General features: G+C 43.3%; 1 protein-coding gene across 12 annotated transcripts in view; it reads left to right on the top strand.

Moving 5' to 3' along the window:
• DIP2 (disco-interacting protein 2) overlaps nucleotides 1-16,267 on the top strand; it is a 191,227-nt gene that overhangs the window by 154,457 nt on the left and 20,503 nt on the right. For all 12 annotated transcript variants that reach the window (XM_077644191.1, XM_077644200.1, XM_077644183.1 and 9 more), the window contains 6 exons: nucleotides 2,132-2,297; nucleotides 2,388-2,527; nucleotides 3,197-3,358; nucleotides 6,865-6,995; nucleotides 11,743-11,834; nucleotides 14,621-14,697. In XM_077644191.1, the coding sequence (XP_077500317.1) occupies nucleotides 2,132-2,297; nucleotides 2,388-2,527; nucleotides 3,197-3,358; nucleotides 6,865-6,995; nucleotides 11,743-11,834; nucleotides 14,621-14,697 (768 nt within the window). The remainder of the gene's footprint in view (nucleotides 1-2,131; nucleotides 2,298-2,387; nucleotides 2,528-3,196; nucleotides 3,359-6,864; nucleotides 6,996-11,742; nucleotides 11,835-14,620; nucleotides 14,698-16,267) is intronic.

The raw sequence follows: 16,267 nt of genomic DNA, 5'->3' as shown, positions 1-16,267 counted from the left end.
TTTCTGAGAAATGCCAGAGGGCTCCCCGGTCTACGCTTTGGCTCAGTTCAGATATTACTCATTGAGGGGCTGAACGAGCACGCCGCCAAAACTCCCCTCTCAACTTTTGAATGAAAGGCCACCCGCCATTGTGGTTGTGGGGGGGGCCTCACAGAAACAAACATAAATGCATGAAAAGTGTGGTCGCTAACAACAGATATAAGGAAAGTACGCTTACTGCCATGTGGAGATGGTCGCCTCAGTCACTGGATCATCAAGCTGGATTCTCGGGGAGGAAGGACAAAGCAAACAAAAAGGCGCATCAATGACGGAAACACTGCCCAGAGCCGCCCCCCCCCCCCCCCCCTTTCCCTCTTCCTCCGGCGCCTCGGAAATACTCCAGTAACAAAAAGTGAGAAACATACTTTCAAAGGTGGGGTCATGACGTAGACATCTGACATAATCCGCCACACTGCATGCCTCTTGCTAAAATCGGGAGGTGGAAGGCAAATTTCGCTTGCGGAAGCTAGTCAAGTCAACCAGGTGGAAGAAAGAAAAACTTCACAGATGAAATGGAAGAAGATGAAAATGATGATATAGATTGATTGTGGTGGCTGTAATTCTACTGTTAATGAGTATTTTAAAAAACTGTTTGCGGCCATGCGTTCTGGGGACAATGCATGGCGACCACCAGGGTAGAGCACATCATCGACCAGAAGGTAGTCAGTGGCCCTTTAAGAGCCCCAGTCATTTAAAATTAATTCTGTCTGTTACTGTGGCTGTTGTAGATGGTGCCTCTTTATAGTTTTTTTGCGGTGTCTCTTATAGCCCAGGCTTAGCTTTGTAAATGAGGTTTAGCCTTTTAGAATATGTGAAAGTTCTATATAACAACATTATTTGCAAAGGGCTTCCAGAGTGCAGTGAAATGCATGCGCTTGGTGCTTAAGGAAGCCAACAGTCATCGAAACCAAGGAAAGCATAGGGGAATGTTTCTATATTTTTTAATTTGTACTTTAGGTCTCAGATTCATATTGAAATGTTGAATCGGTTGAGGTGTTGGATTCGTGCGTCACGAATACTAGTGAATACTAAGGCTCTATTACCGTAGTTACTGGTGTTATGAACCCACCCACCCCATTTTTGTCGTGATTTTACTTTTTTTTTTAATCATTAGCTTTTCTTAGCATGCTTCTTAGCAGGCAGGCGGATTTATGATTCGAAGATTCGACTCTTAAAAATAAGAAAACCTTTCTTTTTCCCGCGTAATGAACTCTCCCCCCAAATTGATGTCAACTTTTCTGGAAAAAAATGGCAGAGGATTTTTGCTTAATTCTAACACGTGCGAAAGCAATTGCATGAACGCTAACGACCAACAAAGAAGAAAGAATTCTTCGCACCGCGAATGAAAGTTGATGGCGACGACGGTGTGCAATGCACGGTGTGAGAGTGTGTTGAAATTTTTAATTTGTACACATGACGTGTGCTTGGCTGTGGCAAATATATTTCACTTGGCACAAACCCACGAACATTGCAAGATAGTTGGCACAAACTGACAAACATCACAAGATCTTGCTCAGGGTTTACCCATAGGAAAAGTGGGTTCATTATGCCAGTAAATACGGTATTTGCTTTTAGGTGGCTATAAGCCACACTTCTTCAGGCTTGCTGTTTGCCTCTGACATTGCTGTCATGACAAAGTTAGAGGCAGGCTTAGCTCAGCAGAGGCATGCATCCAATGAACAGACAGCCATGTGTTACTGGGCCGAGTATTTTTGTTTTGATTTTTCAGCTATCTGCTCGTAAAGACGTTTTGCCCTCTCACCGTAGACCATCATTGGCCAATTTCTTAAAAGGAAGCTGGCCTATGGTGACATTTTGTTTTCAGTGATGCTGAAAATGGACAGGAGCCGTGAAGAGTAGGGGAATTTAAGTAAACACGGGAAAGGACTATTATAGCCAAAGCATGCCGTAATAGTGCAGCTTGCAGTTGTCGAGACAGATTACTGCTATGCCTCATTACAAAGGCCATTTTCATAAGCAAGTGCTAGTAGCCGTTTTAATTTCACAAACTTGTTTGCAGGAGTTGCGATTCACTTAGCTCAGTGTGTTGTGTCACATCTTCCCAGTTGAAGCTTTTCATTTCAACTTTCAGGGTAACACCGCGTCCAGTTTGACCTGCTCTCAGCTGCACAAGCGCGCAGAAAGGGTAGGGTGCCTGCTGCTTGAAAAGGGAAAGCTGAACACAGGAGACCACGTGGCACTCATCTACCCACCTGGCATTGACCTCATCTGTGCATTCTATGGCTGCCTCTATGTTGGTAAGCCTGTCTCTGAGCTGGATTTATAATATACAGTTGTTTGCCATCTCAAGGAGCAAACGTGAGGGCTCGTGTGTGTTGTGTCTGCAGGTGTGGTTCCAGTGACAATCCGGCCACCACACCCACAGAACCTGCAGACTACCCTGCCAACTGTTCGAATGATTGTTGATGTCAGCAAATCTGTGATTGTTCTCTCAACAGCGCCTGTCACCAAGCTTCTGCGATCAAAGGTAGTGAACTTTGCATTTATACTGTTCAAGCACAACTTATCTACGCTTGGGGTTACTATGGTACATGTTTGCTTATTGCCTGCTGCAAAAGTAAGCCAGGCATTATGATTTGCACTCTGCAAGTAACAAACCATTGATGGGGCGGCAGTAAAATGCATTATCAACATTTCAGTGCAAGGAGACATTTTCAGAACTTATTTGCATGGTTCAGATTTTGTATTGCATATCTTGTTTTTTATGCCATGTTAAAAATTAGATATGCAATAATTTTATTTTTATTCTTGTAATTTTAAGAGGACTGTATTGCTTCTTAGTAGGCACGTGCAAAATTAGGGGAAGGAGGATGGGATTTGTGCTTTCAGCTTTCTTGATTCTGTAAGCAAATGTTTGTTGTAGGAGTTGACTTGCACAGCTTGCTGGTATCATAAAGTTTCATCAAGTGTCTGAATCATCCTGCCTACTCATTCATTTCTTGTTTATACCTACATCATGTTAACATCATTATTGTGGGAACAAAAAATTTTTTGCTTTCCCAGCCCTAATTGGAGATTAAAACCCAGGAATTCAGCTATGATTTGCAAACATATTTGGTTCATGGGTATTGCAAAATATCATTGCCCTGCATTGGACATAGCTATAGGCTGCTGATAATGATCCTTGGCTCACCAGGAAGCCAGCAATGTGGTGGACGTCAAGTCCTGGCGCATGATTCTAGAGACTGATGACTTGCCGAAAAGGAAGCTGAGCAGCATTTACCGTGCCCCGACACCAGAGATGATTGCCTACCTGGATTTCAGCGTCAGCACTACTGGCATGCTTGCTGGAATCAAGGCAAGTGGCTGTGCAAAACTGGTGAGGTCTGAGCTAGTTGGCACATGCATGCTGGTACTAGACATTAGTGCAACATAGCGGACAAAGTCAGCACCACTGGTTACCATCTTCGTGATGATGGCACGCTTCACATATACCTTCACACGTGTGCCTGCATGGAGTAACTTGACCAGACTAAACTAGAATATTTGCTTTATATTGTTGCTCTTTAGTAATATGCAGCAGGCATACTAATTTCTGTTGTTGTTATGGGTGAGGAGTGCACAGACAATAGAGTAAAACCTCGATAAATCAAAATCCCGGATAATTCGAAGAATTTCTGTGGTTCCTTAATTTTCAGTGCAACTTTGGCCGGATAATTCGAAGCAGTGGCACACACCAGCCCGTTTAATTCGAATATCTGAGGTGCTGTGCAAGGATGTCAGATCCCGATTTCGCAGGAAGACCGATGAAGCGACGGCCCCTCGGAGCCGCGCAGCGGCGCTGCAGATCAATGCCGATTAGTAAGGCCGATGCTCGATATGCGAAGTGCCCCAGCCCTGTACTCTCAGCATAAAAACCAATTTGATACGGCTTGCGGACAGCCGAATTTCGCTCCTGCAGTGGAGAAAATGTGCTTCACTTCAACGCAGGCGTGGATACCAGTTTCAAAGTAACGTGCTCTCAGTGTTTCGTCAAGACATGGTCGGACTGGAGACAGTTGTGCTCGTCGCTTCTCTCCAGCTTGGCCGGGGTCAAGGCAGCTTCTAGCAGAGCACTGTGGCATTGAAGCACCTCCCACCCCTTCCCTAACAGCGTGCGCACAACAAGTTGATTTTGTGCAGTGAGGGCCTGTGCCACTTCTTTGAGCAACGTGACGTCGTTAGAGGGTTAGGTCGACTTTTCTTCAAAAAACAACCATCCTAAAGTTCAGGGTCGACCTATACGCAGAGCCAACCTATTTGCAAGTTCTAAGGTAGTTTTGGATGCGCGCCAGATAGTACGTGTGCCCCGTGCCGCTGCCCGTTCCTGCTAGGATGCATGGGGCTCCCTGTGTCAAAAAAAGTCGTTAATTCATATGCAAATCGGTTCAGCTAAAGAAAATGCGAATTGTACACCTTTTACCCGGCTCATTTGCACTTGCGGTCGCTTCCTCGGATGAGCGGTAGGTAGCGTGAGGGCAAACTTCCGATTCCAATAATCTCCGGGGCATGCGTCGCGCTGCAATCCGAAACTACAGGACCGTTCGCACTTTAGTATGCCACTTGTCAGCCGGGCTGCATATGAGTGTAGAGGCAAGGTGGAACGCTGCTCTTCCCTTTTGATCTCCACTGGTTTCGGACCACTGTCCTTGTGTTTGTTGGTTTGAGTTCACGAGTGCCGCGATGCCGTCGTGCGGGAAACTACAAAACAAAATGTGGCGGTGGTACGAACCACGCTGAATGGTCGGGGGGGGAGGGAGTGGTATACGTGTCGGCTTATATTTGGAGTCAACTTTCTTTGTAGCCAGCAAAGGTTACGAGCTGGACATTCGACTTTTACGCGGCAATATACGATAATTGCAAAGTTCATCCAGTACAGGACAGGTACCGCGTTCCTGCAACAAACTTTTTTGTCTGGGTGCATATTTTTTCTATGGTCGGTTAATTCGAAAATTCGGCTAATTCGAATATTTTTCGTGGTCAGTGACTTCGAATTAAAGAGGCTTTACTCTGCTGACTTTTGCGCATGTGGCTATGGCTGCCAATATTTAGCATGCTGTTTTGCTGCACCCAAAGGCAGGGCTGGATTTGCAGCACGTTCAGTGGAAGGCGGAATGATCAGCTGACGTTTCCTTTAATGATGGTATACATGTTCTTGGGTTCTGTCTCATTTCAGTTGTGTCACTCTTATTCTTCTTTAATGGCAATCAACATATCCTGTCCTGTGCCATTTGTTGTTTTGAGGGGGATGAAGTTTTGATAACATTAATGCTGGAAAAAGTAAAAACAAAAGCTGTATCCCTTCGCCGAACAAATATGCGGCCTGTAATTTGAAGGTGCATCTTTGTGGTTGCAGATAGAAAGGAAGACTGTGCCTTACAATGTCGACCTGTGTCCCTAATCTGCAGGGAAATTCAGTTTTTTTTTTAATCCAATAAAATTTTGCGTGAGTAGTAGGTCATTGTGTTGATTTATGTGTTGGTTCATTTCTGTCTTTATCATGTGTTCTTCAGGTTTACAATCTGCTTTATAGGGCAGTATTTGCTAGACACATGCCACATCTGCTGAAATGTTGCACAGCCGTTATTGTACTGTGTGGGGTAACTTCTCAGTATGTCATGTAGCGAAAATTTTGCCAATTTCCGATGTCATAGTATTTGATTGTAATGCAAGGAAGGGTCAGCATTAAATCTCAACAAGGCTGACGACTGGGCGAGTTGCTACTGATTCATCTTAAAGCCAGCCGGAAGACACAGCGCAGGAGAAACGAGGCTCATTTAGCCTCGCCGTGCTCGTTTCTTCTCCTGTGTTGTGTCTTCCGGCTGGTTTTTAGGATGAGTCAACATCAAGTGGTAAAATTTTTTATAAATCTGTCACTACCTTGAAGTTTGGTTTTTTTGAGGGAGGAAATCCTAATGAACTGGCCAAATTCATTAAAATATTTGGGTTGAAAATTGCATTTCTTTTTTTTCAACTTTCACTGTTTATTTAATCTGATTAAGGTGTAGCAGTAAGTCACCCATATGTGTACTGAAGTACAGCAAGACATTGACATTCGGCATGTGCGAATAGTGAGTTTTCAGTTGGAAGTGAAGGGAATATTTTCGAATTGAAGTGAATAGTTTCGATAGTAAAAAAAAATGGGCAATTTATTTGAGTTCAGTAGTATCCGCCTAAATGCGGGGGTTTTCGAATTCACTAAGGCAACTGAAATAAAAAATGAAACACCAAAAATATGTTTTAAAACTTTTGTTAGGCAATGCTCAATCAGCAACAAGTCAGAGTTCACCTAGCATCATAGCCTCAAGCGCTTACAATGTGATTCTTTACATGCTGCTGATCATATCAAAGTTGCTGACAGACTTTTCAGATGCTGGAATTTCGGATACAGTTCATACTCCAGGCTTGTGCGGCACTAAGTCGTGCATCCCATAGAGTTCAGTGTATGACCGTGGCTGAAGTGTCGGACGCGTCGCATCGGATGCTGCAAGGATGTCCAAATCAATTTTATCAGCCCAGTTGATTACACATCTTCAACAGCTATCAAGGCTTAAAATAAATAGTTAAAGTAGTTTAAATTTCTGTGAACTCTCTTCAGAATGATTAGATGTGGTCTGTCATTTTTGCTGCTTTGTGTTTTTTGAAAGTGTGTACCTACAGCTATCCCAAGACTCCAGTCAGTGTGCTGGCTTGTAATGTGTGCTGCCTTTGTAGTTACTGTCAGTATTTTAGGAAAGAAATGAAGCTACAGCTCCTGCCACTAGCATAGGAGCAGAGTCCATTGACCAAAGCTTTTTTTTCTCTCTCTCTCTCTCTCTTTGTCAGATGTCACATGCAGCTGCCACTTCCCTGTGCCGCAGCATGAAGCTTGCCTGTGAATTGTACCCTTCTCGGCACATTGCCCTCTGCCTGGACCCTTACTGTGGCCTTGGCTTCGTCCTGTGGTGTCTGAACAGGTGAACACTCTGCCTGGGGCCCGCTTCTAGGCGGCATCCTATGTTACATAGGACTAGCACAAATAATCACCCTGGGGCCATATTTTGTAATGGTCCATATCATTTTTATGCGAAAGCATTTCTTGTGTCATCAGTGGTGTGTACAAGACCTGTCAACAGAGCGTGTCCGCATGAAAATGACCATTCAAAAAAAGAAATTCGCTGCCATTGTGGTTCGACAGGCCTTCTGTGTGCCAGGCAGGCATGAAGCACACACGCCACGCCACGTAGGGTTGTTGGTTCAAGCATGGTAGAGGGGCACGAAGTGAACGCGTTGTGGTGTGTACGAGGGTAAAGTGTGTTTGGAATGTGTACTGATGTTAGACAACGATGACTTGCAAAAAAAGTTGCTGATGTCAACAAAGGGTTGCGTGATAAGTGTCACGTGACAATGATGACTTACAAAAAAAAGGTTGCTGGTGTTCAAAACCAAATGCTTCCGCATTTCCCCAGTGAAGCAGACTGCGGCGCTGTCTAATTTTTTTTTTTTTCAATTTCATTTTGCCATGACATTATTTGTGATGAAACAACAGCAGGTGTGAAAGAAAATGGTCAATCACAGACACGGGCAGTCTGGTCGCGGTGCTACCGCATCCACTCCTGCTGAGTCACATGGACCACGCTATGCCAGTTTATTGCTTGACTGATGACCAATTTCTTCGCTGAGACCGGACTAACTCTAATAAAACTTCTCAGGCATGTAAAATGCATTCTTGTACTCAGTCATTCGGCGGCGGTGGCACCGGTCTGCCAGTGTGACATGGGCACGGGTCATGTTTGCGAGTGGCATCATGGGCATGCATCTGCCATGACCAGTGTGACATCTTCTCATGCGGCCTACGTCTCTGAGAGCAGTCATTGATGACATAGGACCAGATGAGTGGAAAATGATATGGATCTTTAGGAAATACAGTCCCTGCTTTCATTTTCTCTCATTCTCACTGCATGAGACTTGCAGTACAGTCGAACCCGCATATGTCGAACTCTAAAAAAAATGCCTACGAGTTTGATATACCGTGTAATTCGATATGTAAATTTTACTACATACAAACACATTGAGATGAAAAAAAAAATGTATTTCTGTGATAGCCGCTTACTGTCGGTGCACAATAGCGACGAACCATGCTGAGTGCACAGAGCACGTCGAGTCGAAGCACGTGGGCACAGGTTCTCTCAAGCCCTCATCCCCATTCACATCAGTGGTGTACTGGTTATCTGCAACATCAGCAATGATATCTTAGTCCACAGGCTCTCCTACGGTCTCAACATCATCTTCCGTGGAGACAGTCGCCTACAGCTGCCCCATCACAGCACCAGGAAATTCGGACGACTGGTTCCACAAATCAAGACCCGCGACGGCTTTGTCGAGCTTACCTGACAAAGAATTTGTTCTGTCTTCTCCAGGAAAGCAGGGAACGTAACGTCGGAAGTAGTTCTGTATAGTTTCGTTTTTGGCATCGTTCCCCGACCCACTCAGCATAGACAGGGTGCCTAAGAGTTCGATTTTAAGGTCTCTTCCAGTCCTCAGGTTCTGCAGGAGTCATTCAGTCAGACGTTTCCTACAGCCAACTTTCACTACACATTTTGTCCCCTGGTTCAGTGTTGAAGCTCCAACATAGCGTTTAGTGGCAGGAAGCAAAGTGTAATGTTGCTAAAACTAGCACTGCAGTGGTAGGCACAGATGTTGTCTGTGAAGAGCCAGACATCGCGATTTTTGCCTACCAGGTCGTCATTCAAAGACTTCAGCCACTTGGCAGAAAGTTTGCAGGTCATCCATGCTCTTCGATTGCACCCGAACCGAAGGAGTGTTCTGCAAGCATCTCAGAGACTTGCTTTTTTTGCCGGGTCTCTTCTCTGCTTTAGCCCGGACGTCAGTCTTCAAAATGGTGCTCAACGTGCTTCTCAGAATCTTATATGCTGCTGCGACTGGATTTCTTCTCGCATCGTTCAGCTCGCTTGATAAGTTCCAGTTTTGTGGAAAAGGGGAGGTGCTGCTGTTTTGTGGCTGCCATCGCGCGCACACAGAGGTAACGAAAACCATGTGAAATTGCCGATGGCAGCACGACGCACCGTACATGCAAATTGTGTAGTGTAACAACGCGGGCACAACTTGCACAACATGCTAAAAACACATATTCTGGTTGGCTGGGTACGCGCCTGCCACCTACATCTTAGGAAATCCGCATCATTGTTGGTCTGTACCCGCTATGTAGCACCATAGCACCAATAGCACCCACAGGTTCATGCAGGAAAGCTAACTTCCAGAGATGTGCTGAGAAAAAGCCAGTTTCTTGAGTCGCCCGGTGTTGCCCGAAGTTCGATCTGTCGGATGTGAAGTCTAATTTTTGTACATTGTAGCCGTACATTCTCCTATACATTCATGTTGTAGCTTGATGGCTCTCAGAAATCATTTGATATAAAGTATAATTTGATCTGAGTTTTATATAATTGGGTTCGATACATAGAGATCAAGGGAGTTGCTTATTCAGTATGGCTTGAAAGCTGCGAAACTTCAGACTGCTTTCATAGTACCATATTTACTCGCGCATTGAGCCCATTCACATTATGAACCCACGCCTCTCTTTTGTTGTTGAGAATTTTTTTTTTTTAAGCCTTAGGTTTTCTTAGCACTTTTCTCAGTTTCACGCCGTCTGCAGCGCAGACCTTGGCAGCACACTGATGATAACATTACGGCATATTTATATTTTGACAAGAGCTCGGGCTTGGTGGTGTGCTCCACGAACCTGGCAGAGCGCCAAGACACTGCGCACTTTTGACAGGAGCACCGGCTTCAGTGGCTTGCTCAGCACGCTGCTGCATGCCCGGCTGCGCCAGTGTATGCATGCATAGAAAGCTGGCGAGAGCTCGGGTGTTGGAGAGGAGCGTAGTAGTTTAAACCACAAGGCTATAAAACACCCTCTGCATTGAAATGCTGTGGAGGAAGCAGGACCTTCAGACCCCAAACGTTTTGGTGAGCTGGATGTCGGGAGTGAAAATAGCCACTCTTGCACCACAGCTAATGCTTAAACATTCGTATTACTCACTTGTAACCGTTGTGAGAGTTTTTTTAACCTCATGTAAAAATGCACACTTGAACTTCAGGGCTGGTGTTCAGCAAGTGCACTTTACCTCAGCGCGATTGGCCGGCGCCAATGACTATTGCGAAATTGGATTGCGACGTGGCACAGCAGCAAACACCTTTTGAAGCTAATAATGCTAAACAACGGGGACACGAATGCAACAGACTGTGCGCTTCTATTCATGCTGTGTGGACGAACAAATGGGCAGGTCGGCAGGCAGGCATTTGATGTGAAATTTCATCTCTCGCAAAAAAATCTGTCTGAGCTTTTTTCCCCGCATAATGAACCCTCCTCCAAATTGATCTGAGCTGTTCTGGGAAAAAAAGTGAGTTAAAATGCGAGTAAATATGGTATATATGTGGCAACTCTTGTGCACAGCATGCAATACATTCTCTCACAGCTGTGGCTTCCATTTGTATGAGATGCTGGCTTATCATTTTAACTTTTGTTTTATTGAACATATGCAACGTCTGATAAAGTCTTGTGCTACTTGGTACTTGGTAATGTTCATATATTTTATTCACTTTTTTTTTATATTTGCTCTACAGCAGTCATTTCTGTTAACCTTTCTTAACTATCCTTTTCGCTGTGGGTTTTGTTTTAAAGGGACACTGTTGACAAACAGAAGTTGGTCTGAATTGATCGGTTACCGCATTTCAATCGCAAAGAGGCGACTCTTACTGAAAACGGAGCTCTTATAAGCTAGAAAAGGCCAAAAAGCGAAATGCCAGTGCCACAGTCACTGGCTTATTTCGCAAGTAAAATGTACATGTCGACACCAATTTTTGGACGTAGACCCCACAGGCTACGCTACACCGCCATTCACTTCGGAATGGTGTCAGTCCGTCTTCTTTCGTAAGGAGAGTAAGAAACAACTATATCACGACTCAACATTAGGAGTAAAGTTTGGTAAGGATGTCAAGAGTTCGAGTCAACTGGCTGAAAGGTTTCTTATTCAATTTTCTCGCCTATAAATGAGTGTTGTGCTGCCGCACAAACATCAACATATCCAGAAATATGCAGAGACTGAATTGTAACTGTGAACAATGATTGCACGAAGTTCACCTCAGTGTCCCTTTAATACAACTTACTTTTACTGGCCTGAAGGTTTTAAGTCTTTATTTTGTGCTCATTCAACAAGCAATTAGAATTGTTTCTCACCATGGCTCGCATACTCTAAAAACATTTTAATGTTTTCCTGCATGTATGCCCTTGTCGTGTTGCCCTGTTGCATTTTTATGTTAAATGCTACAGAGTCTCTTTTCCACTACTGGTATATGTTATGGAATAGAAAATGACAGCTTTCGTTAAATTTACTCATTTCTGTATTGCTGTTGTGTTTAAGACTAGCATTTTGAGCATACTTTTGAAAAATCTTGAAATCTCGGTGGTGGCATTTTTTTTTTACTTAGTATGAAAATTGTTTGCTTGTGCACTAAGCATTAAGAAAGGAATATAGCAGTGAATTGCTATTTTTTTAATTTTTTAGGTTGATTGGCTCAAGAAAAATGAGATGGTGTATGGTTAGAGTGTGTAAACGAAGTGTTTACTGTACATTTTGGAGAGTAATGAAGTGCTATGTACAATCTAAGGTGCTCCCTGCTACAAAGACTCTTATTTCCTTTTAGTGTTTACTCAGGCCATCATTCTATCCTGATCCCACCTTCTGAGGTAGAAGTGAACCCTGCAATTTGGCTGACAACGGTGAGCCAGTACAAAGGTAAGCCTTATCAATAATATGCATATGCTGCCTTGTTCAGTATACTAGTGCAAATGTTCTGTTATCTGGAATATGGGATGGAATGTTGAATTTTGATGTTTGGTTCAGTCCAAATGTTTCATACTATTAAAAACCTTGGAAGTATTTACCATGAGCAAATAAAACGTTTTGGAATGCCTGGTTTTAGTGATTTCAGTTTTAAAGATTGTTTGACAGTCTTTTCTATTACTATATTGTTCTGTTATACTGTTATGTTTTCAATAAAAATTTTTGTTGGGCGAGTTGGTTCATTTTACTTGAGGGGATGCTTGTAGCGCGACAAAAAAACAGATTGGGACAGAAGATGAACGGGATGAGTTGAGAGTAGCGCTTGTCCCGTTCATCTTCTGTCCCTTGTCTGTTTTTTGTCGCACTACAAGCATTGCCTCAAGTGTTATGTTTTATTTATTTGTTACTATTTATTTGTTGCCAAATGGAGAAACATTGTTCTTCATGCATTTGACGTGCTTTGAAGTTGTGTTCTAAAACTTCAGCGCTCCATTTCTTTCTGTGTGTAATGGATCTCGTGGCAGGCATTTTTTAAACTTTTTTTTTTTGTTCTGCCATTCAACATTTCTTTGTGAGCAAAAAGCATTCAGACTGTTTGCTTTAAAATTGTTCGGAATGAATAGCTACTTGCTTTAAAATCATTTCAAACCAAAAACCCATCATTTGCACGTGCATGCCTAATAATAATACTTGTAAGGTGTCATCGCACCTAACTACATCCTGAAGGCCTCGCTTTTTAATTGACGAGGTTTGCTAGGCATGGTCTCACCTGACGAGTAACACACCATGAGCTGGAGTTCTGCACCAATAGAAAATGTTAAAAACTTTGGCACAGCTGATGTAGAGCAAAAACTGAGGGCACAATACTGCACTTCGACTAGCACGATGCTATGCTAACAGCAGATCTCCTTTTGCACTCCTCAGTCCTACAGCACAAGGAACGCAGTGGCGGTTCAGACAGATCAATACAAGACTAATGATATCTCAGCATGGTGCCGTAACAGGGCTGCAGGTTATTGAGCCATGGGGTTCCCACTGGGCAAACATTCTAGAGTTTTAATATAACACGACTGGAGCCAGTTGGAAACTGGTTGGTTTTAATTGGGTCATCGAAAGATTTGTTTCTCTTTTTTGATTTGGATACAGGATACAGGAAAGAGAAAAATTATCATTCAATGTTTCTTTGAGATAAAGGTGTTTATTTTGCTAGGAATAAATCTGTGTGAAGTTTCTGTTTTTAAAAATGGAAACAATACATACTACGTTGTTGCTGAGAAAAATTGTGCAGACCATATAACTATAACATGGGGATTTAAAAACCATACTAACTTTTGAATGGCATAATTTCTTGCTTTATGCACTATACTCTTGTCAATTTCTTGGTATACTTACTGCAACTAGAAGCAAAAATAAATATCTGGTATCAGTTGTAATTTAAAAGTCATCTTCCACCTTTTACACAAGCAAACTTTCCGTCTGTGTACAGTCATCGATCAACTTTTTGGTATAGCACCGCCACAGTGGCTCAGTGGTTATGGCCCTCAGCTGCTGACCTGCAACACGCGAGTTCGATCTCGGCCGCGGCGGTCGGACTTCGATGGAGGCGAAATGCTAGAGGCCCATGTGCTGTGCGATATCAGTTGCATGTTAAAGAACCCCAGGTGGTCGAAATTTCCGGAGCCCTTCACTATGGTGTCCCCCATAGCCTGTGTCGCTTTGGGGCATCAAACCTGCATAAACCATAAACAATTTTTCAGTCTCAGCAGGACTCGAAAAACAGTCTAAATAATCAAACAGTCCGAAGAATTCGTGACCTTCAGAAAAATAACTTTGCTGAAAAAAAACTTACCTGAAAAAATCTAGAAATTTTCCATTTCTTGTGTTACATTTAAATTGATAGATTGATATTATTAGCTTGTATATGAGTCAGTGCCATGTTTTCATATCCACGCCACACCTGATGTCACCGATACTGAAATGCCACGAACCAATTTCACGCTAACATGCCACAATGCACGTTGCCTAGTGCACGAGGAGAGTGGCAGAGACTGTATCCTGCTGTTTCCGTACGACGGGCGGACAAGGAGACTGATAGAAGGAACTCGTGGGAAGAAGCAAGTTCCACCAACTGCCTCCCCTCCCCCTGCACCATGGCATCATCTGACTCATGGCGGATGCGTTGCCACCATCCCATTATCAACGTGTTTGCATGCCTTCTTTGTGAACCTCCTCAATAGGAACAGAAAGTATGCTGTTAATCTGAGCAGCAGTAATAAGGTACAGGACTTGCCAAGCCTATCCAAGCTTTTCCTTCTGATCATATCCGTTTGAATCCAATATTGCGCCTTTCATGGCATTGACAGTGGCGAAGACTGCTTTTTATGGCAGCAATGTTCACTCACTTCTATTTTAAGTCGAAAAATCAAATTTTCAAACCCCACAGAGTCTTGCTGGGGTCTGTTCTAGTTCAAAAAATAGAAATTTTGTTCTCCACAGCGTTCAAAATGTTGGTCTTAAATATGGACGTGTTTCTGTGAAGTGTGTGATGGTTGCGTAGTGAAGTCTGAAATATCGCATGAGTCTAAAAAATCGGTCCACTGCTATAATAAGGTAGGCTGAGTGTATTGCAATCATATACTTGCAAAATGCACTTCGCCTTTTGCCCTGTGTTCAGACGTGATGCTCATCGCGGCATCGCGGACAAGTGTGTAATACAAACACTGTTGCTTCTTTTTTAGTCCGAGACACCTTTTGTTCTTATGGAGTGATGGAGCTCTGTACCAAGGGTCTGGGATCATCAATTGCCCAGCTGAAGGTAGGTCATTAAGTAAAGCTTCATTCTTCTTGCCTGGCGTCATAACTTTCTGCAAGCAAATCACTGACTCAAAAACACGCCAGACAGGGAAGACTAGAGATTTTGCTTATGTGCCACTTGGAAACTACATTTTACTTCAGTGAGCAGATTACTCATTGAAAAAATTGTTCTCTCTCACTCCCTCCCTCCCTCCCTTCGTGAATGTCTTCCTGGTTCGGAAGTGAGCGTCAGTGGTGGTGTTGAAAGGAGTAACTAAGGTGCTCAAGCAGCCCATTAATCATTATGCTTGGGTCACGAGGACAAATAATGTGTTGGGAAGGATAAAAGAATGGAGGAAATTAACTCTGCATGTGTTTAAACTCGCATGTATCAAAAGAAAGCACTGATCCCGAAGTGAATTCCTGCTTTATTTGCAGCCTGGTGGTCTGACGTAGCAAACCACTGAGCCCTAGGTACCTGTTGGAGTAAAATGCCATGTTTCATGTGGCTGTGTCTAGCCTAAAGCCATCAGCTTTGTTAATATTAGCCAAAATGTGCTGTGGTGGTTCTTTCAGAAAGTTTTGTCTATGATCTGGAGTAAATAATTTCATCTTGCATTTTGTTTTCTTTTTACATTAATATCATTATGGTGCTCATGGCTGAAGTGAAAAAAAACCACAGCAGTTTTTTTGCCAAATACTGTATTTTGATTTTGTGCAGCACAGTTGTTGGTATGATGCGATACAGCTGGAAAAAATAGCGCTTGATAACTATAGCCCATGGTCTGTTGCGTCCTATATAACTTCGCTGACCAATCGCGACAGCGAACGAAATCAGCTTTACAATGTTTGACTATATCAAACAAGCCAGACACATCAAAATTTTTCAGCTTATAATTTCACCTTGTGATCAGCTTCTTATTTAGATAAAAAGAAAAACATTAAAGGTACACTAAAGAGTAATCTGAACTCGTCTTTCTACAGCGGGAACTCTATCTACACAATCTGGGCATTCTTAGAAACTTCGAATTATTGTCTTGTGCGGCCGACTGCCCTAAATAAATCTGATTAAATGTCCCGGCTCCCGTCTTTTTTTTTAACACGGTAGGTAGGAGAAGTCAAGCAACGCCAGTCCCGTTACGGCTTGCCGCTCTGCCATTGGCGGGGTGATATGTAAATCAAAAAGTCCTCATGTAGTTTATTTCCGTGGGCCTGATTTGCGGCTACATTGTCTGTGACTGAAACTGTCTATTCAAAGAAACCTAACAAACAAAATAAAAGCAAAACTGAAGCCGCCACTGGACTGCCTGAAGGGCACTCCACGCATTGGTTGGCTCCGCCTACCTACCACTTTCAGTCTAAAAAAAGGCGGGAGCCGGGACTTTTAATCCAATTTAATTAGGGCAGTCGGCCGCACCGGATAATAATTCGAAGTTTCTAAGAATGCCCAGAACGTGCAGATAAAGTTCCCGCGGTAAAAAGACTAGTTCAGATTCCTCTTTAGTGCACCTTTAACGGCAGACAACTTTTTGTCGCAGTGGGATTCTGTGTGGTGGTCCTGAATGTAGGGAGAGCTTCAGTGGAGACTGAAG

The sequence above is a fragment of the Amblyomma americanum genome, chromosome 1 (assembly GCF_052857255.1).
Source record: "Amblyomma americanum isolate KBUSLIRL-KWMA chromosome 1, ASM5285725v1, whole genome shotgun sequence".
Taxonomy (NCBI): domain Eukaryota; kingdom Metazoa; phylum Arthropoda; class Arachnida; order Ixodida; family Ixodidae; genus Amblyomma; species Amblyomma americanum.
This window is presented reverse-complemented; position numbering and strand designations above follow the sequence as displayed.